General features: G+C 45.0%; 1 protein-coding gene across 5 annotated transcripts in view; it reads left to right on the forward strand.

Annotated features, from left to right (window-relative positions):
- The window catches only part of RCAN1 (regulator of calcineurin 1), a 98,830-nt gene extending 74,475 nt beyond the window's left edge, over positions 1 to 24,355 (forward strand). Inside the window, exons 1-5 of one of the 5 annotated variants that reach the window (XM_074034060.1) lie at positions 13,798 to 14,115; positions 15,165 to 15,694; positions 17,066 to 17,239; positions 19,109 to 19,268; positions 22,585 to 24,355. In XM_074034060.1, coding sequence (XP_073890161.1) covers positions 17,219 to 17,239; positions 19,109 to 19,268; positions 22,585 to 22,757 — 354 coding nt within the window. In that variant the 5' untranslated portion in view covers positions 13,798 to 14,115; positions 15,165 to 15,694; positions 17,066 to 17,218 and the 3' untranslated portion in view covers positions 22,758 to 24,355. Of the gene's footprint in view, positions 1 to 13,797; positions 14,358 to 15,164; positions 15,695 to 17,065; positions 17,240 to 19,108 lie in introns of those variants that run through there. The other 4 variants (XM_074034061.1, XM_065541395.1, XM_045389287.2 and 1 more) reach the window with 4 other exon arrangements.

Here is a 24,355-nt window from a genome sequence, read left to right on the forward strand (position 1 = left end):
CAGATAAAGATGGCGGGCAGGAGAGGTAATCAAAGAAAGACAAAATCAGTATTTTCTGGTGAAATCCCCGTTTCTAGGTATGAAATAGGATTCTTTCAATAGCTAGCACTCCAAAATGTTAATGGGTTAAAAACAGCAGGTTTAGAGATTGTGCATAACAAATACCGTGCAAACAAATTAAAGGCCATGATACCAAACCACTATACAAAAACAGGGAAAGTCAGTTTTCTCTCCAACTACCCTTTACCCTTACATATTGTGTCTGTTAACCACGGTTACCTTAACCATTGATATATAACATCTAGTGAGGACAGGGGAAAGAAGACTTTTTGTTATTATAAAAGTAATAAGTGTTCATTGTGGAAATCCATACTAGAATCTAAATAATCCAAATCCAAATAATCAAAAAGAAAAACACAGGAGTCTTCTAATACTATCACGCATATTCTTTCTTTTCACCAAAATGAGAACAATAAACATTGCTTTGTACACTGTTTTTTTCCCTTAACAGCAAGTCTTGAACATCTTTTTATGTTATTAGTTTTCACCTCCTTACTGTGAGTGGCCCTATAGTCTACTGAATGAATTTAGCATGTATATTATCTGCTCACAGATCTTGATGTATTTTATTTACATAAAACTATGTTATTTGCATATTTTACTTGCCTTGCGGGAACATATTTGCATCTAAATGTTTGCCCACAGCCATGAGGATTTCTTTAGAATAAATTCCTAGGAGTGAAATTGTTGAGTCAGTATTCAGGATTTGAGTTGATGCGGTTTACACTGAAAGTTTAAACTGTTTGAGTTTACCACTAATCTTACTGATATTCCTCTTGAAGCTCCTTACATGGATGATGAGCTAATGATTTGGAATGGAATAAGCAGCACTTTTGTGGTGTTCAGTTTAAAGGCCGTCACATTTCTGAGATTTCAGATGATTAATGTAGGGTGCAAGTCTGGAGCCTTCTAATTCCTTGAGCTTGGGCCTTGCAGGTTGGTTGGCTAATTGGTTGGTGCACAGGTCACAGGGACACACCCCAGGTCACTTCAGAGAAACAGAATTTGTCTCCCAGCCTCCCTTGACAGTCAGCCCCACTGGGGCCGAGCAAAGCCACCTTGCCCAAGTTCCAAACCCTTCTCAGGGTAGCCCCTTCCCAGAACTGACCAACGTGGGGGTATCAAGGCCCAGTCCTCCTGCTCCAACAAGGGTTGTCTCATCCTCAAAGCTCCCCGAAGGGTTGGCTAGGCTTCCGCTAGGACCACTTGATAACTTCACTCTCCCTCTGCCCAGTTTCCTTTACCCCTCCCCTCCCCTCCCGCTAATAACCTCCCCTGCACAAGAACCTCTGTCTTAGAGTCTGGAAGCGGCCAGTAACCATGGCGGGGAGTGGGTGGGGAAGTGGTTGGGGAGTTGGCAGGTAGCTGTGGTTGATCACAGTATGTGCTACATAATTTCACCTCTGCAGAGGACAGGAGAGCCACTGTGTCCTCCGTCAGGATGGAAGAGCCCGGGGTGGCTTGGACCAACAGGGAGGGTTTCTTAAATGAATGAAGCAGGCACAATCTTCCCATCATTTTCAATGTAAGAAATAAAAAGTACCATAGATTTGTACAAGAGCAGTTCAAACTGCTCTCTTCTCAGAATGGTCTTTTAAAAAACTGTCTTAAAGACCACACTCTGAAAACACCTGGACCTCAGGCTGCTTTCAAATCGTTTTTCTGTGTCTTCTAATGCCAGTCCTGACAAAACTTTTTTTGCCTCCATGAATCATAAGCGAATTCTGTAGAAATCTGTAAGTGAATTACAGTTTAGATTCTCAGGCATACTGTCTGCCTCTCTGGTATGGCCCAATCATTTCTTAATAATTGCTAAAGAAACCAACTGTGGTTTATGTTTGAGCAGAATCAAGATCATCGCTATAACCATGTCACCACCATTCCCTGGCATTTACGGCATAATTTCAGGAGTGGGGGAGAACATTTCATAGATGCCCAGGGAACCACCCATAGGACTATGATGTGCCCATAAATGGGCCAGGTAAAAAAATCAGTACATACACACACACACACACACACACACACACACACACACACAGACACACACACAGAGAGAACTGTCATATGGGAGTGAGGGCCATGCCCTCTACATGTATAATTTGGTATAAATTGTTAGGCATAGAACAGCTTGAGCCCCAGAGGTGGGTCAGCTTCTCTGCCTGTATGCCTGGCACCTTGCACCATGGCTGGCCCTAGCAGGTGACTAATCTGTTTTTGATGAATTACCAAATTAAGCTACAAATTGAAACGCCCTGGGGGCTGGTCAGCCAGCAGCCATCATTGGTGGAGGGGCGATAGACCACAGACAGCGATGGGACCTGGGGTATTTGGAGAGCACGAGTTCCCCAGCAAGGGGCATCTGCTTGGCCACAGTGAAATGGAGCTCTGGGCCCAGGGTCGCCACATCTCTCCCCACCACCACCAAAAAAAAAAGTCAGAGGTTCTATTTCTGTGTGACACCTCACAATTTTTAAATATTGACCACTAATTTTCCTTCAATGTTGATGGGCTGCAGTTCACCAGGAGAAAACTAACTGGACCATTCTAGGCCTGATGGAAAGGGGACGGCTCTCAGGTATCAGATACTCGGTACAAAGACGTGTGCCCACATTTTAGTCACTTGACGGGAATACCTGGATTTTCCTGATGAACCAGGTTGGCACAGTTGTTCTCTCTTTGGGTGGACAGAGATAATATCCAAGTTGTGATGGGGTCTTGCTTGTTCTTTGTGTGTAGTTTATTGTTCCTTAAGTATCTTTTGAATTATTGGTGACCCTTATGAAGATGACAGGACATGCTTCCTCATGTGACTTGTTATCAGGCTTTTAAGTCATCAGCAAAGAATGTAGTCCAAGTGTAGAAAGAAAGCATTTGCAGTGCCCTGTTGGGACTTCTCAACTACAGATGTGGAAACAGGGTGTGTGGATGGTAATGGAAATAGCAGGTAAGAGCACATAACTCACTTTTCTCCCAGCACTTGGTGAAAAAAAAAAAAACAAACAAAAAACCAACAGCAGAAAACCATTTCTGACCTGCCTCCTGAGTTTTGAAACTGGGTGTGGATACAAACGATACTTAGCGAAGCCATTGAGAACTGGGTTTTCTGTCTTTATTGAAGAGTTGCAGATTTTGATCTTGCCCATTTTTTTCCCCTTTCCTCCGTGACCCTCTCACCTTTACTCCTCCACTGACACTCAGCCAGCCATTCACCAGGTGCCGGCGTGGGGTGTGCCTGGACCCTCGCACTGCGCCAGCCTCCCTGGGAGAATCTCCTGGAACAAGACCCGGCCTCTGCTTTCCCAGGAAGCCGCAGTGTCACTTCTTCCAAGGACAGTATAGAATGCTGCAGCGGAAGGAAAAGGTTTTCCAGGCAGCGTTAACCCTAGAAAGTAGAATTCCTAATTGGAGTGTGAAGGGCTGATGACTTGTTGAGAATGAACCAGCCGCGGGGTTGTGAAAGCTGCTTAGTGCGGGGATGAGGGCTAACCAAACACCGGTGATCCCTGGGCCTGAGGGGACCACAGCCAGCCCACTCCTGGGCGACTCTTCTTCCCCAGGTTTTTGCTCCTGCAGTACTGTGCCCCTGGCTGAGAATGGCATCAAAGCAGAAATTAAAGTCAGTAATTAAAGCAAGGTGGGTCTGGAAAGAGAGAGCAAATACAGAGTAATTAATTAGGGTGGCTTTGGCCCCAGTAATCTCCAAATAAATGTTACCTCCCCTAATCCTCATCTGCTGGTCTCCAAGTCATTAAGTAGAGTTTTGATTTGCCTATGGCTATTTTTTCATCTTAAACATTGCAAGCAGTGCGTTTCCAAGAAGTTACAGTGGGGCGGTTAACCTTTATATGTTAAGGAAAGATTGAGGCAATATGGAATAAGAGTTAATGGAATTCTGAGCGCACATGGAATTTAACAAACAAGATGAAATCTAGTATGAACTGTGACCTCAGTCTTAGATGTACATTTGTACACACTCTTCCTCCCTGTTTTTCCCCAATTATTTTCTTCTCTTTCTTATTTTTTCTTGATAGTTGGAATTTTATTTCTACTGTAAGTGTTAACAGATCATGATCACCATTCTACTAAAAAAAACAGTCTTTAGCATTTCCATCTTTAACAACATGAATATCGAGAAGACATAATCGCAGCCATCATTTTGGTTACCGGCATAAATCAGCCACTCAGACTTTTGATCTAAGGAATAAAAGTTCTGTGTTATCCCAGAAATACATATTTGTAAACTCTCTTGTAGTAATGCATGCAAAGTATCAAAAGATACTTCAGGGTTTCTTATTTTTTTCAAAGTATCCGAACCGTGCCTGGGTGAAGTTTAATATCAGTTACTGTGTTTTCTTACAGAAGATTAATACTCATTAAACTTCAAAGTGTTTTTTTATTTTTTTATTTTTATTTTTATTTTTTTTAGATAGATTATAGGGTATTTATTCACAAATACTGAAGGTGACATTGAACAGAGTCATATCATTCTGACACTAAATTATATTCTTCTCAATTGTCAAAATGCTGTATATTAAGTTAAACAATGTACCCTAAAACTTAAAGTATAATAAAAAAAAAAAAAAAGAAGAAGTTAGTGGGAATTTTGACCTAATTATCTCTACACTGAAATTAATCTTAAGAAAGCAATAAAACTAGATAAGTAAATTCAATAAATGTACCCTTTAACCAAATTTATTTCTATATATTTTAATGAATTTAGTCATAGAAGTTGGTGACAATTGCTACAATTGTACCTACAGGCCCTTTATTTATAACAATTTAACTGAGAAAAAATGTCAAAGTGTTTTTTTAAATGATTTTATTATTTCAGATTTAGAATTCTTAATGTTCTCTGTAGTTGGAGAACCAGCACCTCCCTTATTTTCTCCAGGACATTCTGGTTAACACCTTCAAAGCCCATCAAAAAAAAAGGTTATGTGTTTTGCTTTATATTTTCTTTGAAATGTTTGCCCTTCCCTTGGTCAAGTAAATTTTACCAGTAAGAAAGCAATACTAAGAGAAATACACTCTTGAGCCCATCCTGATTTCCCTAAAAGTGAACAAAAATATAAATTCCTTTAACGATATCAAGAAGAATGTTCTTCTGTTATCTTTCTTACGCTTGCTTATCATGAAAACACCTAAAGAAAATTGGGAATTTAATCACACTGTTGCTTAGACACATGGTCTCCAAATGTTTGGGATCATGAACCTCATTGGTAAAAGATTTTTTAGTCCATCTGCCAGTAAAGCATTTTATTTGTAAATTCTATACACATTTTCCTATATGCTGGATACTTTATGAAACATGCCCTAAAGACAGGTCCTTAAGGTGGACATGCATTCAGCTGAATCTGCTCTTCCTCTTGTCATGGAGTTGGTGCTGGAGACCTCTGCAGTGTACCCATTAGAAGAACCCTGAGTCTCTGCAGCATCCATGTGGTCGGGCCTCCCGGTCTCCACGTGATGGTGTGGACCAGTGCCTGGCATCCTGCTAGGCCCCCGCAGCAAGGACATAGGAAGCACATCCGGGAATGTGTCACCCACTGAGCACACATGTGGCCCTCGAGCACAGCGCTTCCCCTGAGGCCTGTGAGAAACGTCATCACAACCCTACACCACCTCCTGTGACCACAATGAATGGCCTGGCCTTTGCTCAAACCAAAGACGAAGGCTGCCCTTCAGTCTGTCACACCAGCAGCCATGGCCTTTTGATGCCCTGGTGAATTCTGGCTCTTGGCTTGCATCAGATGAGCCCCCACTGGTGCAGTTCTCTGAATTTCGGTGTCATTGACTTGCACAAGCTTTTATCTACATCTCTGGGGAGCTGCAGAACAAGCCGTGTTGTCTTCATGAAGCTTTTGTTGTAGTAGGAAGATTGCCAAGTCCCAACATGACTATGATGCCAAGCAGACTATGGTGACAGCGGGAGGTGGGAGTCACCAGGTTAAAGGAGGGAGAGAACACTTAGTCGGGGGAAGCTCCTGGAGGAATGGACTTAATGATGGGCTTTAAAGGATGAATAAGAGTTCAACAGGCAGGGATGAGACAGGGAGGAGCTGGCTGAGGAGCGGTAGAAAGTAGGTACTGCAGAGGGGGTCCCTGGAGGAGATATGGACACATGGCTGGAGAAGAAGGTCCCACTGCCCCACCTGCCCCAGCTGCTTCCTCACAGGCACCTTGCTTCCCCCTTGCCCCTTCACTGTATTCTGAACGCAGACATCAGAGTACTTCTGTAATATGGAAATCACGTCATGACAGACCATGCTAACCTTCTCCTAAACCCCCTTATAGCTCCCACTTCAGTAGAATACAAGCCAGGGTCTCTCCAATGGCTAAAGGTCTCTCTTGTCCTCATTCCCAACCACCTTCTCCGTGACCCTCCTCTGCAGCCACCCTGAGCCTCCTTGCTGGGCTTGCAGCATGCCAGCTTCTCCTGCCTCAGGGCCTCCACACCTACTGTTCCCTGGACCAGAATGCTGTTCCCCAGCATCCCACGGTTCACTCCCCTGCCTGCTTCAGGTCCTCATGCACTCACATGTCCCCTTCTCAAGGATGCCTTCCCTGGCCAGGCTTGCTTTCACCACTTTTCCATCTTGTCTGCCCCTCCACACTGCTCTGTTGCCCACACTCAAGGCTGTCTAAACATACTGTGGATTGTACCCATCTATCTTGTTTTGTGTCTTTTTTCCCCATCTGGAATGTAAGCTCCAAGAGGGCAGGGAGTTTTGTCTGTTTTGTTCATATTTGAATTCCTAGTACCTACAAACAGTGTTTACACGAATGAATAGGCCGGGCGCGGTGGCTCACGCCTGTAATCCCAGCACTTTGGGAGGCCGAGACAGGCGGATCACGAGGTCAGGAGATCAAGACCATCCTGGCTAACACGGTGAAACCCCGTCTCTACTAAAAAATACAAAAAACTAGCCGGGCGAGGTGGCGGGCGCCTGTAGTCCCAGCTACTCGGGAGGCTGAGGCAGGAGAATGGCGTGAACCCGGGAGGCAGAGCTTGCAGTGAGCCGAGATCCGGCCACTGCACTCCAGCCTGGGCAACAGAGCGAGACTCCGTCTCAAAACAAACAAACAAACAAACAAACAAACAAATGAATAAATGGAAAGATGCATGAATGAATATGAACCAGAAGGCTCAGGTTCAACTTCAGGAGCAAAGGGAAGTCATTGAAGGTTTGTTTTGTTTAAATATAGCATGTTACCTTTTATTTATTTAAAGTGGGGGAAATAGCCGGGCGCGGTGGCTCACGCCTGTAATCCCAGCACTTTGGGAGGCCGAGGCGGGCGGATCACAAGGTCAGGAGATCGAGACCACGGTGAAACCCCGTCTCTACTAAAAATACAAAAAATTAGCCGGGCGCGGTTGTGGGCGCCTGTAGTCCCAGCTACTCGGGAGGCTGAGGCAGGAGAATGGCGTGAACCCAGGAGGCGGAGCTTGCAGTGAGCCGAGATCGCGCCACTGCACTCCAGCCTGGGCGACAGAGCGAGACTCCATCTCAAAAAATAAAAAAAATAAAAAAAATAAAGTGGGGGAAATAAAATCATAACTGCTTTTATTTGATAAAGAAACCCCAAAATAATAAAAATGAGTTTAAAAAAATGAGGTTACACCTAACAGGCAGAGTGAGAATGGAGTGGACAGGGACAGAGGTAGGAATAGCTTTCTCAGTGCATCCTATAAGGCTGGGTGCGGTGGCTCACGCCTGTAATCCCAGCCTCCCAAAAAAAAGAAAAAAGTGTATTTTATTTTTTATCACATGACTGTGTTATCAAATTTTAAAAATATTTATTTAAATGAGACTGATCAGGTGGGCAGTGGGGGTTGGAATTTACAGTGGAGAAGGTAAGATCCAGGAAAACTATCCAAAGTTCTACTCATCTTAGTGGCAGGGTTTACACTTCATTCATCTATTCTTTTCTAGAGTATCTACAGTCATACCTGTCATGTAAAAGGCTATTCAGTATTTGCTGATCAAATGAATGGATATGTGAATGAGATGACATCTGTTGTCAAATGTATGAATGACTCTTGTGTCAAAGGGGAACTAGTTTTTAGCTCTATGTGATCAAAGCAGAACCAGTGGATGACAGTGACAGGAAGAAAGACATCTGTTTGTTTCTTTAGCTGGCATTTTTGAGACTATTTTGCACCAGCACCAGGACTATCAAGTGGAGTAAGATGTGGCTCAAGCCATCAGGAGGTTCACAGTTTAGAACCAGAGTGTCATCACATAGGTGGTCACCTGCTGAAGTGAGCACGGTGCTAGAGACAGATGTAGGAAGTTTGGAGAGTGCTGAACAAACTTTGGACAAGGGTGCATGAGTGGGTTTGGGGTGACAAAAATTTTTTGCTTGGCCAAACTTGGGTCAAGTTTCTGAACTTTTTCCTAGGCTCACCTGTGCACTTCCTTACAAAACCCAGTTTTGGCAAAGAATCCCGCAAAGTCAGTTTAACAGGAGCACCCCCACCCTTCATATCTGATTGGGTTCTTCATCTTCTACCATCCCCCAGGTGATATCTGATCACCTGGGCCTGTCTTCAGGAAGAATCCTATTAGGTCAGTTTAGCCAGAGTCCTCTTTATCCTAAAGCTTCCTCTTCGTAATTTTCCACCACTGACCCTGACACTGCTCCTTGGCCATAAATTCCCACTTGCCATGCTGTATTCGGAGTTGAGCTCAATCTACCCCAGCCCCCAACCCCCACTGTAAGACCTGGTTGCGGTGGTCTCTATACCCATCGTGGCTTTCCTGAATAAAGTCTGCCTTGTCGGGCTTCAGCAGGCATCATTAAATAATATATATTTTTTAACACAGGGGGTCATGGTTCGCTTCCTGGAGAACGACGTGCCTGCGCTCAATCTTAAAATAAAGAAGGAAAGGAAAGGGTAGAAGGAGGAATAATCCAGGGAGAGGGAGAGCAAGAGCAGAGACTCGGGGAAGAGAAGAGGGGAGGTGTGAGGCACATAAGCCATTTGTCTTGGAGGAGCATAAAGATGAGAGCAGCACTTGCAGCATATGTGACAAGAAAGACACAAGACAACCTTGAACAGTCTGCCTGGGCTACAGCAGGAATGGTGCTTATCACTGAAGTTTATACAGCGGGAGAGGAACGTGACCGAGCTTGGTCAGTATCAGGGATTTTTATGTGTCAGACTCGCACACTAGGTTGGAGCGGTAAGACACGAGCCAAGCGAGGCCAGTTAGGAGGGTATTACAGTTGCTGAGGGCTGCCTGGAGTGCTATGCAAGGTGAAGGATGGGATAGAGAACCAGAGGACTTTCTGTGGACCTGCGGGGCACATAGGAGGACATTCAAGGTGCCCTGGACCATCCAGAGAGATGGGGAAATAAGCTACAGTACCACAGGACATTGGCACTAGGCGGGCATAGTTCCTTGGAACAAGCGTGGAATCTGCAATCAAAAGCCCAGAGTGAATTCCAGCTCTCCTAAACGTAGTGTGCCACTCTGAACCTCAATATCTTTATCGATGAAATGGGAAATAGAAAGGCAGCTGACATGCTTTAGCCACCACCTGTGTTTCAGGCATTGTGCTAGGCACTTTGCCTCCATCACTAAATCAATCCTCTCCACAACTCTGCATTTGATATTCATCCCTCTTACAAGTTGAGAACAAGTACCCTCTCCGTAGTTAATAATGCCTTTTAGACCGCAAAGTGGTAAAGATGAGGAAGAGAGCAAACCCTTGCGGTTTTGTTTTTGTTTTTGTTTTCTTGTATGGTAACTTAGCCTGGGGAACAATGCTCCACATTCTATAGGGAACGGTTACACATATGAAGTAACAGTAAAACTATTTTACCACTTTGGGAGGTCGAGGCAGGTCGATCACGAGGTCAGGAGTTCGAGACCAGCCTGACCAACATGGTGAAACCCCGTCTCTACTAAAAATACAAAAATTAGCTGGGCGTAATGGCAGATGCCGGTAATCCCAACTACTTGGGAGACTGAGGCAGGAGAATGGCTTGAACCCAGGAGGCAGAGGTTGCAGTGAGCCGAGATCACGCCACGGCACTCCAGCCTGGGCGACAAGAGCAAAACAGTCTCAAAAAAAACAAAAACAAAAACAAACAAAAAAACACAACGATTTCACTATTGTAGAAGCAGAAAACTGAAATAAAATGTAATTGTTGTCATTTTCATTCACAAGAGAGCCTTTGCAAGTTGCCTCATTTTTTGCTCAGTGTTGGAAGTCAAAACTCAGTTTCTGTCTTTGGTCAGTTCATATTGTAGACAGCTTCACAGGGGGCACATTCTTGGTGCAGTTGTCAGCTCCTTAGAGTTAATAATGGATGTGCTGAAGTCATCCTAATGATGCTTTCAGAATGCGGTAATGGGAATGATGGAATTCATCATAAACCTTAATTTTTCCTCACTGAAAATAGAAACTTCCTAATGGAAACATGCTCTAACTGTTTGGAGCCAGAGGAGGCAAATGCAGGTTAAAGAGACTCATTTATGATTTTTATGGTGTGAATGGAAGAAATGCAAAGCATCTAAAGCTTTCAGTTGACTAAAACATTCATTTACTTTAACTTCTGGGTTCAGTTTTGTCATGTTGAGTGCAGTTTTTAGAATACTTCTCAAGAGCTCTGATGAGACTATATTAGTGCGTTTTCACACTGCTGATAAAGACATACCCAAGACTGGGAAGAAAAAGAGGTTCAATTGGACTCACAGTTCCACATGGCTGGGGAGGCCTCAGAATCATGGTGGGAGGTGAAAGGCACTTCTTACATGGTGGCAGCAAGGGAAAATGATGAGAAAGCAAAAGTGAAAACCCCTGATAAACCCATCAGATCTCATGAGACTTATTCACTATCATGAGAATAGCACAGGAAAGACTGACCCCCATGATTCAATTACCTCCCCCTGGATCCCTCCCACAACACGAAGGAATTCTGGGAGATACAATTCAAGCTGAGATTTTGGTGGGGACACAGCCAAACCGTATCAGAGGTCTTGCTGTGGGCACTGCTTTCTTCAGATCACTCACATTCAACCAGCAAGCAAGAATGAGGAATATACTTGCCTCCAAAACCACAAGGAATATACAAGTAGGAAAGTCAGCTTTTTAAATACTTGCTTTGGATCCGTTTTTATTCTCACTGGGGAGAATCACTATTTATAAAGTAAATTGATTTGCATAGGACCTTTAGAAATCCAAGTTCACATATAATAGACATGCAGTCAAAGACAGCCTTTCTTAGCAAGAATTGTCAGATGAGCAGATGAGGAGGCCTTGACATGAGCATAAGGCAGTCTTACCTACGGGTACAGGGACAGGTGTCCCAGGAAACCCTGTGCTTTGCCCTTTTGGCCAACCAGAGTGTCCAAGTGCCACTGAGGATTCCTGCTACTCAACAAGACGCACTTTGGAAACTCAAATCTGCTCCATACCTCTCACATTTTAGCCAAGGAAAACCAAGGTGGCGGATCCTAAGTGCCCTCCCCCTGTTCCAGGTCTCTGGTACAATTTGTGAACCAGTGTTTGTTTGCCAGAGAACATGCATTCCAGCCTCCCTACAAAATGGCAGCCACCATTTTAACCAGCTCTTACTCCTGATCTAAAAATAGAAGTGCTCAAATTTACTAAATTCAATTCAGGTAGATAGAACCGATCAATGCAAAGGGAGACACAGAATTACGTGTTTTGGGACAATCTAGTGAAAGATTTATCATTTCTATGAGCAAAGACAGTTGAACAATCTTCCAATACCTCACTGTTCTTTTTTTTTTTTTTTTCCATCCATATAACGAAATCAAAATTGTAAATTTGGATGAGCCCACACTGTTGTCTCAGATGAACAGAGATGTTTAAGATTTGCCCACAAAATTGAGCTGGAACTTTGTGTTGTGATTTTAAAGGAAAAAGGAAGACAGTGAAATTAGTCTCTTGCGTCTAAATTAGCCTCTTCTGTCTCTTCTGATTGCCTTTTAATGAAATTTGCCCAGTTGCATGCCAGGAGAAGAGAAAAGGGGGAAACAAGAGTTGGAGATGGGGAGGGAACATCAGAGAAGTTCCAAGCCCCTCGGGAGGTGTGGAATGCGGGACTGTGTCTGCTGCCCCCACCTCTGTTTCCCCTTAGCCTCTCCTGCCCACCGCCACAATCTTCATGTGCCTGCTGGACAGACAAAGGCTCCCTGTACTGAAAATGCAGCACTGCAAGCACACACGCTCCCTCTCGAAGCCTCCTCCCGGATGACCACTTCCCCTTGGTGTTTGATGCATGTTGCACTGTTCAGTATTCTACACTTTTTTGGAATACATGCATTTATGTCGTTTCAGGTTGGGAGTTATGGATAATTTGGCAAAGCAGACACCGTAACTGGTTTCTTACATAACTCTACAGTTGGCAGCAAGGCACAGTGCGTTGAAATTAAGCAACATTCACTCATCCAAGAGGACTTTGCTTTTCCTTTTTTGGAAGGCTAAATGCCCTCCTTTATTTTTTCCTCTTGCATGTATTTTAAATTATTGGCTGACTTTAATGATTCTTTGAGGTTAATTTTTAAATGTGAATGGCAGTATTCCATTTAACTTCTGGAAGCTTGAGAGCTGTCCCTGTGTGCCCCTAAATTAGAGAAAGCTTAAATAACTTGAGTGCTTTTAGGTGATAACAAAATTGGAGAGAGTGAGAAGAACATAGGACTCAGGCTGCCTTAGGGATCTAAACTGGTAAAATACTTAGAAGGTTCAAGAGTTGCAACCTTTTGGAAGAATTCGAGTCAGTCTTGCATCCCAGTGCACTTCTCCGAACCAGGCATCTTCCCTGCATCTTCCCTTTCAATTATAGTGTACATTCTTTCCATTTCTTCTTCCTTTCCTTTTTCTTTTAACATTTAGTTTATGAGTCTTTAAGCAGGACCTCTTAACCCATTTATGCCTAGTGTTCCATTATTGGAACGCTAAGCATGTGAGAGTTATTTATATCCTACTGCCCAAGGTCATCACCAAGGTCTGATGGCAAAAATTCAAAAAATTGCAACCTCTGGCATAAATGGGTTAATGCTTCTTTGCTCAGTTTCAAAGGCTAGGTTCTCTAAAGTGTTTTTGTATCCTTTGCCAGAATTCAGTAGTGCTTTGAAAATGATCAAAGTGTTGCATATTCCTAGTTCTCAAATTATAATAATAAAGTTTTCAAATGAAAATCCTAGGAGTGTTTTAGGTTCTCTTTGCTCCATTCCACTGTGGGATACAAGTAGAAACTGGGACATTCATCCAATAAAATGTCATCGGAAAAAAAAAAATTTAACTACATTTCAAAATGATTCCTCTTTTTTTCCTTTAAAATTTTTATTGACCAAGACAGATTTCAAAATGTTTTCTCTAATACCCCGAAGTGAAACTTTGATTGAGGTTTTCAGGAAATTCCAGGGATCAAGTATGTCACCCGGACTTTGGTTTCCAGGTTTCCCAAAGCCTTGAAATTTCCCTACAGTCTAATTGCTGTTTACTACCACAGACCTTCATCCTTTTTCTTTTGTAACATTTTCCATCTTAAGAAGGGTCGTCCCATTCGGCCGAGGAGCGTGTTGTCTGAGTAGCTGAATGGAATTACTACCAGTGGAAACTATGCTGCAAGAGGGGTTGATAAAGCAGCTGCAAAGCAAACCTCAGCTGTTTTTTCCATTCTCCCCAAGCAAAGTTAATTAGCATAGGGAAAATGACTAAGGTGTTGACGTCACCTCTTTCCAGTAGAAACTTACACTTTGTCCCTGTCTGCCTGCAAGCATGCAGGACTTGACTCAGGAATTTGCTGTCCAAACAGGATGCTGTGGAAGCTGCGCTTTTTTTTTTTTTTCCCAGGGAGTGGGGGCTGGTCCTCACTGCTTTATAAGCACCGGCTCAAGAAGGATCCTACAGCCTCTTGGAAAGGAATCTCACTAGGGGCTTGACTGCGTGGTTCCCTAGCGCTTTCACTGTTAAGAAACCAAGATGCATTTTAGAAACTTTAACTACAGTTTTAGCTCCCTGATTGCCTGTGTGGCAAACAGTGATATCTTCAGCGAAAGTGAAACCAGGGTAAGGCTTCTAATATAACGTGATTTTCTTTAGTTTTCAAAGCATTATGCTAATTGGGACTACTAACTGAAATACTTGGGGGAATGTGGCTCTCTTGTGGGTTTGGGGGTTTTGAAAGAAATCCAAAGTCTTTTGAGCCTTGAAAATCAAAAGCTGTTGCCTGAGGAATTAACTGAGGAAGGAATTTCTAAAGATCTCAATATTTGACAACATCCAGGTCCCTGAACCAACTAACTAGGAAGGTGAGAGCTGGGCATCGTGTGCTTTTCATTCTGTGTATGTTATAAGTGAACTTTTCAGAAACTGGCTGCTTCTGACGGTGAACAGTGTTTTACTTTTACAGCCAGCGTTGCGAATACTTTCGTATCGTCTTAGGAAATAAATGTTATAAAGATATTTGGATGTTTGTAGTAATTACAAGGGCCTGGCCTCAAGCTCCCAGACTTCTCTAATGAGAGAAAATGCAGCCAGAGCAAATAATAAAACTGGAGAAATTAAGTGTGAGATCAGTGTGCCTCCTGCGCAGCAGCTCTCTTTGATAGTGATTAATATAATGATTTTAATCAGTACACTTTTCTTCATTTGACTAAAATGTTAAGTTTTTTTTTATCAGCAGCTACCCAGCTATCTAACTGAACTTTAATAATATTGTATAGGAATGAATCCTGTATGTTCTATTTGAGAGGTGGTATTTGTGCATGGTGGTGTTATATGCTGTATACCCAAAGCCATATTGAGACATGCAAAGGTTTCTTTTTTAAAATCAAATGTGAGTCCATAATTGTATGTAAGGCTTATGATCTGGCACCATTGTGTTTGGACTAGATCGCAGAGCACGTTCTATGTTCTTAAAGTCCTGCAAAGTGAGCGCACTTAGCATTAGCCTTATGTGAGTAAAATCACTGTTTTTTTTTAAATGAAGTAGAGATGCCATCCAAAAGCTATAATAACTGGATATCAGTTATTGGAACAAATAAGATTCATTTATAAGAGAATGGCATCATAGTCATCTAGATTTTAAAGATAATGTGAGTTCTCTTTTGTTCTAGTCCTAAGCCCTGAACCTGTATTCTAAAAATATTCTTCAAAGTCATCTCTCCCAAATTCTGAATCATAACTTCAAAACTAAACAGTGGGTCACAGTGCCTGTTGATGAGGTCAACATTCCAAATGTACGAAGACACAGTTTTGCCAGAAACTTGCCGGTGCTCAAGAGAGGTGGGGAAGAGAGTGAGAGGCGGCCAGATGAACTCCACTGTCCGCCAGCTCCACGTGCCTCTGCAGGATCCCTTGTGGGAAAGTCTCAGAAATCTTCATAAACTGAACAAAAAGACAGGGAATGCAAGGAGAGCAAGGTCGTAGGTTGTTCCGACTGCCCCTTAACAACATGCCTGGGAGGGACCGGCTACCCTGTTCCTTCCTACCCGCAGCCCCAGCCCCAAGTGGAGCAGGCACCATCCACCCATGCCTCCCCGCGCTTGCCAGCAGTGAACATTCCTGAAGACACTCTCCTCTCTTATCCCGAATTCTCGCTCCCACTGCAGAAACACTGCCTTCCATAGGTTCTCCAAGGTACTCGGTGAGCTCTGCTCGCGCTGCCTACCATCCACGCCCCGTGCCATCGCCTTCTTCCTGGCCAGTCCCTTCTGCCTTTCACACAGGCTCCCACAAACTGTCCTAAGTGTTTTTACCTGGTAAAAAGATTCACAAAACCCGGCAACTAGAAGCCCATTCAGTCTTCCTTGGAGCTTTGACTGTCCACCAGTTAAACTCCCTCTCCGAGGAGTTGCGGTGGCCCCCAGCTGCCCCCACTGACATCCACACTCCAGGACCCAGCCCAGGGGGCTCTCCCCTGAGCAACCTGAGCTTGGAATCCCCCACCTCGGGCTTTGCATTCTAAGAGCTCATGACATCTCCTAATTCTCACTAGCCCTATGGCACCAGAGCGAGGTGTGCATAGACATGAAAGCCAGGATGCCGAAAACGGTCCATTTGCAGAACATTAATTTTTAAACCAGTATCATTTTAGAGAGTTAAAAAGTAACAGACTTGAGATAAAAGCGATCGTGGAAGTTTTAAAAATCTACTGATTTTAAGAAATGCAAAACTTTCTTTCAACTTTGTTATTTTTCAAGTATTTCTTTTTTTTCAAATTAGCTGCAGTGTTTTTAAGCCTTAAAGAAATACTTCATATATACAACATTGCCCTGAGCTGAATGGCGGGGTTGGAGTTGGCTAGCCGGGAAAGGCTATAGGACAGAGAAATATGGGGGGGTAAGCAGGGGAAGGTCATAGGACAGAGAAACATGGGGAACAAATTACCAAACTGTACCTCCCTGGAAAATGCTCATTCTACTTTTTTAAAAAGTTTGTTACCCTAAATACTGTCTATGTATTGGCAATTGTTCTGCTGATTAGATGAATGTAGTAAATCATACCTTCTTGCCTTCTTGTAAAATATCTGCATTAGGACTAAAAGGCCATAGTCCCCTAAGAGGGGAAAGGCTTTTCTCTAAGAAGTTAGGAGTTCTTGAAAGTATTGATGATCCACTTCCTCAGTAAGAAATGTATTGAGGAGGCCAGGCACAGTGGCTCATGCCTGTAATCCCAGCACTTTGGGAGGCCGAGGTGGGCGGATCACCTGAGGTCGGGAGTTCAAGACCAGCCTGACCAACATGACAAACCTTGTCTCTACTAAAAATACAAAAATTGGCCAGGTGTGCTGGCAGGCACCTGTAACCCTAGCTACTCTGCAGGCTGAGGCAGGAGAATCACTTGAACCTGGGAGGCAGAGGTTGCAGTGAGCCAAGACTGCGCCACTGCACTCCAGCCTGGGTGACACAGCAAGATTCTGTCTCAAAAAAAAAAAAAAAAATGTAATGACATCATCTAGTCAAGGGTCATATGCAGGTAAATTTCAACTCCTTTTATTTTTATTGTTATTTTTCAGGCCAAATTTGAGTCCCTCTTTAGGACGTATGACAAGGATATCACCTTTCAGTATTTTAAGAGCTTCAAACGAGTCAGAATAAACTTCAGCAACCCCTTCTCCGCAGCAGATGCCAGGCTCCAGCTGCATAAGACTGAGTTTCTGGGAAAGGAAATGAAGTTATATTTTGCTCAGGTGAGTTGGGTTCGTTGCTATGCATGCTTCTCCCTCCTCCCTCACTCCCTTTTATAAAGCATCTTGTATGTCGCTTATGTTATATGCTGACCGGAAACTCTAAGACTTCATCTTAGATGAAGAGAAAGGCAAAATTCCTAATCGGAATGTTCAGTGCCTCACTTGTTTTAAGAAGATATCAAGGTGCATTTGAAAGCAACGTTAGAAATCGCCCCTGACCTTCCTGGGTTGATAATGATGGGGGAAAGAAAGCCTTCCCTGTTCACTGGGGAGCTTACAGGGTGCAGCAGGGTGGGCGTGGCTATGCAAATACCCTAAGATTTGGGCAGCAGGTTTCCATGGATTTGCTCTAGGGTTGGAGCTAACGACCCACTCCAGACTGAGCAGACCAGAGTGGTTCCCAGCTCATGTGATGCTGGGGGCACTCAGCAGAGAAAGAGGAGTCTGCAGAAGATGCCTGCAAATCAGCCCAGGACTGCTAGGTCTGGCTTGAAAGGAAAACAGGGGATAACCAGACTGGGCGCAGATGCTAAGAAACCCTCCAGTTGGCAAGGTTCCCAGCCGCAGGGTACCCACGGTAGGGAGAGGGGTAGCTGGGGTTGGGCTTGCTTCTTCTCCTGCCCACTACCATTTCGACCCTCCTCTGGGGAACTTAGGACAGGTGACCCACCTTCAAGGCAGCTCCCAGAGTTCCATCTGCTGTCCTTAGGGGCTGACAGATTGTCAGGGAAGAGGAAAGGAGCTTCTAGAATGCGGCTCCTCGGTAAAGCGAGTCCCCCTCAGGCTCTGAGCACCCCCCGCCCTCCCCCCGCACACACATACCTTGCTGGGGTGGGAGAGGACCCTGTCCAGAGGCTTCCCACAGAGGGAGGAAGCTCATCCGACTCCATGTCAGAGAGTCAAAGTGTCTTTTCTTCCCCAAAGTGAGGACAGGGAACTTGCTGGGCCCTTCAAATATAAATAAAGCATTTGGGATCCCCGCTGCACCCCTGACCTTTCTGCCCTGGGAGGCATAGGCCGAGCTTTGACCTTGGGTGCCTAGGGCTTCCTCTGTGAGTATACTCTTTTCTGCACTGGATGAGATTTTATGCAAATAATTACTTATTACTCCTCTGACCTTTTCTGATTGTAAAACAATGCATATTCGTTGTGAAAAGTTGGGGAGGGCAATCTGGAAGTGCAGAGAAAACCTACGCCGCGCAGCTTGTGATGTGTGTAAGAGCTCTCTGGACAGCCCTCTCATCACGGGTCAGCATTTCTAAAACCAAACTAGGAGCATAGGGTATCGTTCCTTATTGTTAGTTTTTAAAGTCTTCTGGGAGGTGGCTTTTTTTTTTCTGGCATCTGATCTGGAGTCCCCAGGAGGGAGTCACAGGGCCGCCGCTGGGTGGGGAACCCTAGGGGCAGATGGAGCCCTGGCTCCCTGTCCCTGAGAAGCTGTGTCCTCTCAGAACTGTCGCTTAGGCTTTGGACTTTCAGAGTGTGCCTCTGTGGTGTGAGGAGCGGGGAGAAATTGATTCCAAGAGCCCTCCTGACCTCAGTGACAGTGACTTTAATTTTCCACGTATACTAAAGTCACCTCTGCTGATCTTCTGTCCATCTAGGTCAAGCGTAATTATTTGCAGTCCCTGTGCCTGTGACTCCCACAGCCCTGGGAGGGGGCTGTCATCCTATCTGCGCCATAAGCAGAGTTCAGATGTCCTTTTGCCCTCCCCGTTACAGACCATCTTACAATTGGTCCTGGAATCACACCTGTCCAGACTCCTGGACGTTGACCCGCCCATCTCCTAGAAGCTGGCGTTAGGTGCTGTTGCCTCACTGCAGTTCTTCCCTGGCAACAACTGACCTGTGCTTGTTTTCTCTCCTCAGACCTTACACATAGGAAGCTCACACCTGGCTCCGCCAAATCCAGACAAGCAGTTTCTGATCTCCCCTCCTGCCTCTCCGCCGGTGGGATGGAAACAAGTGGAAGATGCGACCCCAGTCATAAACTATGATCTCTTATATGCCATCTCCAAGCTGGGGCCAGGTGAGCAGGGCCCTCGGGTGGGAGGGAGGCAGGGGGAGACACAGCTGCTCCCCTGCACTGGGGAGCAGTACCCCCACTACCCCTGTAGCTCTCGTAAGCCCATGCAGGCGTGTTTTGTGAGCTTCTCTCTATTCTTCTGCACCACGGTCCCTTGTGCTGGGAGCATGCCTGCCTCTTGGTGCCACCTGCAATGTTAGACTGGGGCTGATCGTGGGGACCCTGCATGACGCCCCCCCAACCCCCCACAGTGTCCCAGGAATCCATTCTTGTGTCCACTGAGCACAGCCTGCCTGGGAGACCTGAGCCCCGGCCCCAGGTCCTGTCGCTCCAGATAGGGATAAGTGATTGAACTTTGGAAAGGGAAAATCGATGCCCCCTTTAAGAAATGTTATTTTTAATCAAGGTAAATTCACCCTTTCCTGTGATTCTCACCTGGCCTTCTTAAAGGAAAAGGGAAGGAGAACCATAGGCCATGGTGAGGGAAGGGCCGCGGCCAGGCTGCCCTACCCCAGGGCCCGTGGGCTGGTCCCCTACAGGGCTTGCCAAAGAAAGAGGAGGTTCCCGTCCTCTGGAGGGACAAAAGTGTGAGCACTGCGGGGAGGGGGTAGGTTCCTCAGGCTGTTTGTCCAAAATGTGGGCCTTACCTGGTGGACTTGCAAGCAGTAGATGAGATCATCGAGTGAAAGGCGCTTCAATCAGCGCTTGGCTCACAGTGTTCAATGCAGGTTTTTTGAAAACCATAAAATGTTGGTGGTTCCTGCCCTGTCCACTAGGGTTTGGGTGAGGAGGCAGGTGCGAGGGAGAGTCCTGGGGTGAAGAGGTTTGAGCCTTCTCCTGCTCTGTCCGTGGAGCAAGTCGAATAAATGCTGAGACCATCAGCTCCTCGTTTCTCCTTGACCAGCAATCTGATGTTCCCTTGGGTTGAGGGTTTTGTTTTCTTGGACCATCAGCAGTTTCATATTGAAAAGATTACATTTCTGAAAACATTGCCCAAACGGAAATTCCCTCTGTGGGATAAAGCAAGAGTCACATTACTTACTGCTAATTGTGGCGTGAAGGTCAAGATCCGAAATGGCCATTCTGAGGAAGTGTGTGCTCCCCCTACGGCAGCTCCTGGCCAGGGGGCATGAGCATGGCTGAGGGTGTGGCGTCTTCCCCTAGGTTAGGGATGGGAGGAAACAGGGTCTCCACTTGCAAAGAGGTTTTGTCAACGGTTCCAGAGGCAAATGCTGTTAATAAAAATTCTTCATACTCCAGAATCTACCACTTCCTTCACCGAGGGCTTATTGGAGAAGGCTTTTTAGGAAATAGATGTAATAAAATCAGTTTGTCCTTGGTTCACTTAATAGTGAGCTTGAGTGAGATTTCATATTTCACCTGTGCTTTTCAACCAACAGGATTGCGGAGATTTTGCAAATTATGGTCCTAAACCCTGAGCTTTCTGGATTTTGGCTGATTAGTAGGTAGATAAGAGACTTGCAAAGAGGTAGATTTGTAAGAGGCTCTTAACCAACATTTTCAGCAATCCATCTGACCTCCCATGCCTGAATTCTGTCTCTCAGAGAGCTGAAGCTCCTTTACCTTTTTCAGTGCAGTTATAATAACATTTCAGTCCCACATGTGATAGAGAAAAGACCACCACCTTCCTTATAAGTAAAAGTATCTTCCAAGTTTAGAGGAATAACCAGTGTGGCTGGAGGTAGGAAGCTCTGCTGGGCCACTCTTGCCCGGTGGAAATCAGTCATGTGATGGGCACACAGTGGTTGATGAGGTGCCTCCTCGCTTAGCCGAACTGCAAATAAATCCCAAGCACAGGCCAGGCCGGGTGGCTCACGCCTGTAATCCCAGCACTTTGGAAGGCTGAGGCAGGCGGATCACAAGGTCAGGAGATCAAGACCATCCTGGCCAACATGGTGAAACCCTGTCTCTACTAAAAATACAAAAATTAGCTGAGTATGGTGTCATGCACCTGTAGTCCCAGCTACTTGGACCTGTAGTCCCAGCTACTTGGGAGGCTGAGGCAGGAGAATCACTTGAACCCAGGAGGCGGAGGTTGCAGTGAGCTGAGATCTTGTTACTGCACTCCAGCGTGGGCAACAGAGCGAGATTCTGTCTCCAAAAAAAAAAAAAAAAAAAAACACAAAGAAAGAAAGAGAGAAAGAAAGAGAGAGAGAGAAGAAAAGAAAAGAAAAGAGAAATCCCAAGCACAACGCCCTGAAGGAAAACTCACCATGAGGCCACACCCTGTGGGTGTAGCAGGTTGAAGCAAACCTCCTGCCCCTGTTTCAGATCCCTGCCCAGCATCACACCAGTAACAATGGAGCCTCAATTCTTACACATCTTTCTAGGTGACATGGGTTGGACAAGCATGTGGTGAGCCGGGTTCTCAGTGCCTCGGGCATTCACTCATGCTGTTAGCTCCATGAAGTCAATACCTTTGCCATCTCCTTTACTGGGAAGGGAACTGAGGTGCACAGGGAAGCAGAATAAAGTGCCTATGAGCCCTGGGTACTAAGGAGCCAGGCTCAGAGCTACCTTCACAAGCACCAGAGATGCACACTCTTCTTGTGGCCAGAGCAGCACCCCAACGGGAGGCCCCAGCCCCTTCATTCTACATTGCCGGGTTTTTCAGTTGCAGAAAGGTCACCCTACCCTTGCTGGATCAGAGTGACCTGAAATTGGCCAACCTGGTAGAACTCAGGCTGACACAGAACAGCAGGGCACTCCTGGTCCCGGGGATTCGAAGTTGTTCTAAGGAAAGGATGCCGAGGTCAAAAACGTTCCCAGAGCGCCTGGCTCCGTGCAGCCACCCCTGCGCCTGCTGCAGGGCCTCCCGTGACTCCCTTCCTGGGCGTGCACTGCAACCCTCCAACAGGAGCCCCACGAGGGAGGCCCAGGATTCTGTTTCCAAATGCGCTTCTTCATCCATCTTTTTCCTGAACCGAAGTTTCTCACGTTCACACTTGAGGAAATGCTGACGGAAGGGGAGTTCTCTGGGTAGTTTAGATGTCTGGTGGACATGCGAAGTGTAACTAGAAAATGCGAAGTATAACTAGAAAAATTCCTTCTATACTTTTCATGTGCCTGGACTCCCAGAATGTTTGACTAAAAACAGAGCCATGCACAGTGGAAATATCTCTTTTTCTGAATGAGCTAGCAAAGATTTACAAACCCAAAATATATCTGGCTGTGTCTCTCAGCCCAATCGAATGGTCACGAGCAGCTGGCCCAGCAGAGCCCTGAATGCTCTTTTATGTTTGCCTTTTGACTCCCAAGGACTTGTCGGAGTGACCCTGCAATTATTTTCTTTCCTTAGGGGAAAAGTATGAATTGCACGCAGCGACTGACACCACTCCCAGCGTGGTGGTCCACGTATGTGAGAGTGATCAAGAGAAGGAGGAAGAAGAGGAAATGGAAAGAATGAAGAGACCCAAGCCAAAAATTATCCAGACCAGGAGGCCGGAGTACACGCCGATCCACCTCAGCTGAACTGGCACGCGACGAGGACGCATTCCAAATCATACTCACGGGAGGAATCTTTTACTGTGGAGGTGGCTGGTCACGACTTCTTCGGAGGTGGCAGCCAAGATCGGGGTGGCAGAAATCCCAGTTCATGTTGCTCAGAAGAGAATCAAGGCCATGTCCCCTTGTTCTAATGCTGCACACCAGTTACTGTTCATGGCACCCGGGAATGACTTGGGCCAATCACTGAGTTTGTGGTGATCGCACAAGGACATTTGGGACTGTCTTGAGAAAACCGATAATGATAGTGTTTTGTACTTGTTCTTTTCTGGTAGGTTCTGTCTGTGCCAAGGGCAGGTTGATCAGTGGGCTCAGGAGAGAGTTTTCTGTTTCTAAGCAGCCTGCAGGGCCACTCTCTACTGGTAGGAAGAGGTACCACAGGAAGCCGCCTAGTGCAGAGAGGTTGTGAAAACAGCAGCAATGCAATGTGGAAATTGTAGCGTTTCCTTTCTTCCCTCATGTTCTCATGTTTGTGCATGTATATTACTGATTTTCAAGACTAACCTCTGTTCGTATATAAAGTTAAACCATTGTTGTTTTACTTATTTTGGGAAGCCAGGAAAGCGTTTGGAAAATGTATCACCTTTCCCAGATTCTAGGATTCTCGACTCTCTTTGCAACAGCACTCGCTTGCAGAACTCTCCTGGAATACATTCACTCGGCATCCTCAACTGTGCAACGTATAACTTGTGCTTTTGCAAAAGAAGTTGATCTGAAATTCCTCTGTAGAGTTTAGCTTATACAATTCACAGAATAGCAGTTTCACTGCCAACTTTTAGTGGGTGAGAAATTTTAGTTGAGGTGTTTGGGGTTGGACCTCAGTTTCTGTTATTTCTTTTATGTGGTGGTTTCTATACATGAATCATAGCCAAAAACTTTTTGGGAAACTGTTGGCTGAGATAGTTGGTTTTTTACCCCACTAAGACATCAAGATACACTTGTAAATAAAGCTGATAGCGTATATTCATGCCTGTTGTACACTTGGGTGAAAAGTATGGCGGTGGGAGACTAAGATATATTAACCTACCTGTGAATCGTATGTTGTAGAAAAAGCTGTTCCCATGTCTAACAGGACTTGAATTCAAAGCATGTCAAGTGGATAGTAGATCTGTGGCGATATGAGAGGGATGCAGTGCCTTTCCCCGTTAATTCCTGATGGAATTGTTATACTAGGTTAACATTTGTAATTTTTTTCTAGTTGTAATGTGTATGTCTGGCAAATAGGGATTATATTTTGGCCTTACAATACCATAACAAAGTTTGTCATTTTGAAATACCCAATGCCAAGTAACAATGCATGCTTTGGCAATTTGGAAGATGGTTTTTTCTTTGAGAAGCCAATATGTTTGCATTAAATGCTTTGATTGTTCATATCAAGAAATCGATTGAACGTTCTCAAACCCTGTTTACGGTACGTGGTAAAAGGGAGCCTGTTTGGGAGAGACCATTGCGTCGCTGTCCAAGTGTTTCTAGTTAAGTGCTTTTAAACTGGAGAGGCTAACCTCAAAGTATTTTTTTTAACTGCATTCTATAATAAATGGGCACAGTATGCTCCTTACAGAAAA

The sequence above is a fragment of the Macaca fascicularis genome, chromosome 3 (assembly GCF_037993035.2).
Source record: "Macaca fascicularis isolate 582-1 chromosome 3, T2T-MFA8v1.1".
Taxonomy (NCBI): Eukaryota; Metazoa; Chordata; class Mammalia; order Primates; family Cercopithecidae; genus Macaca; species Macaca fascicularis.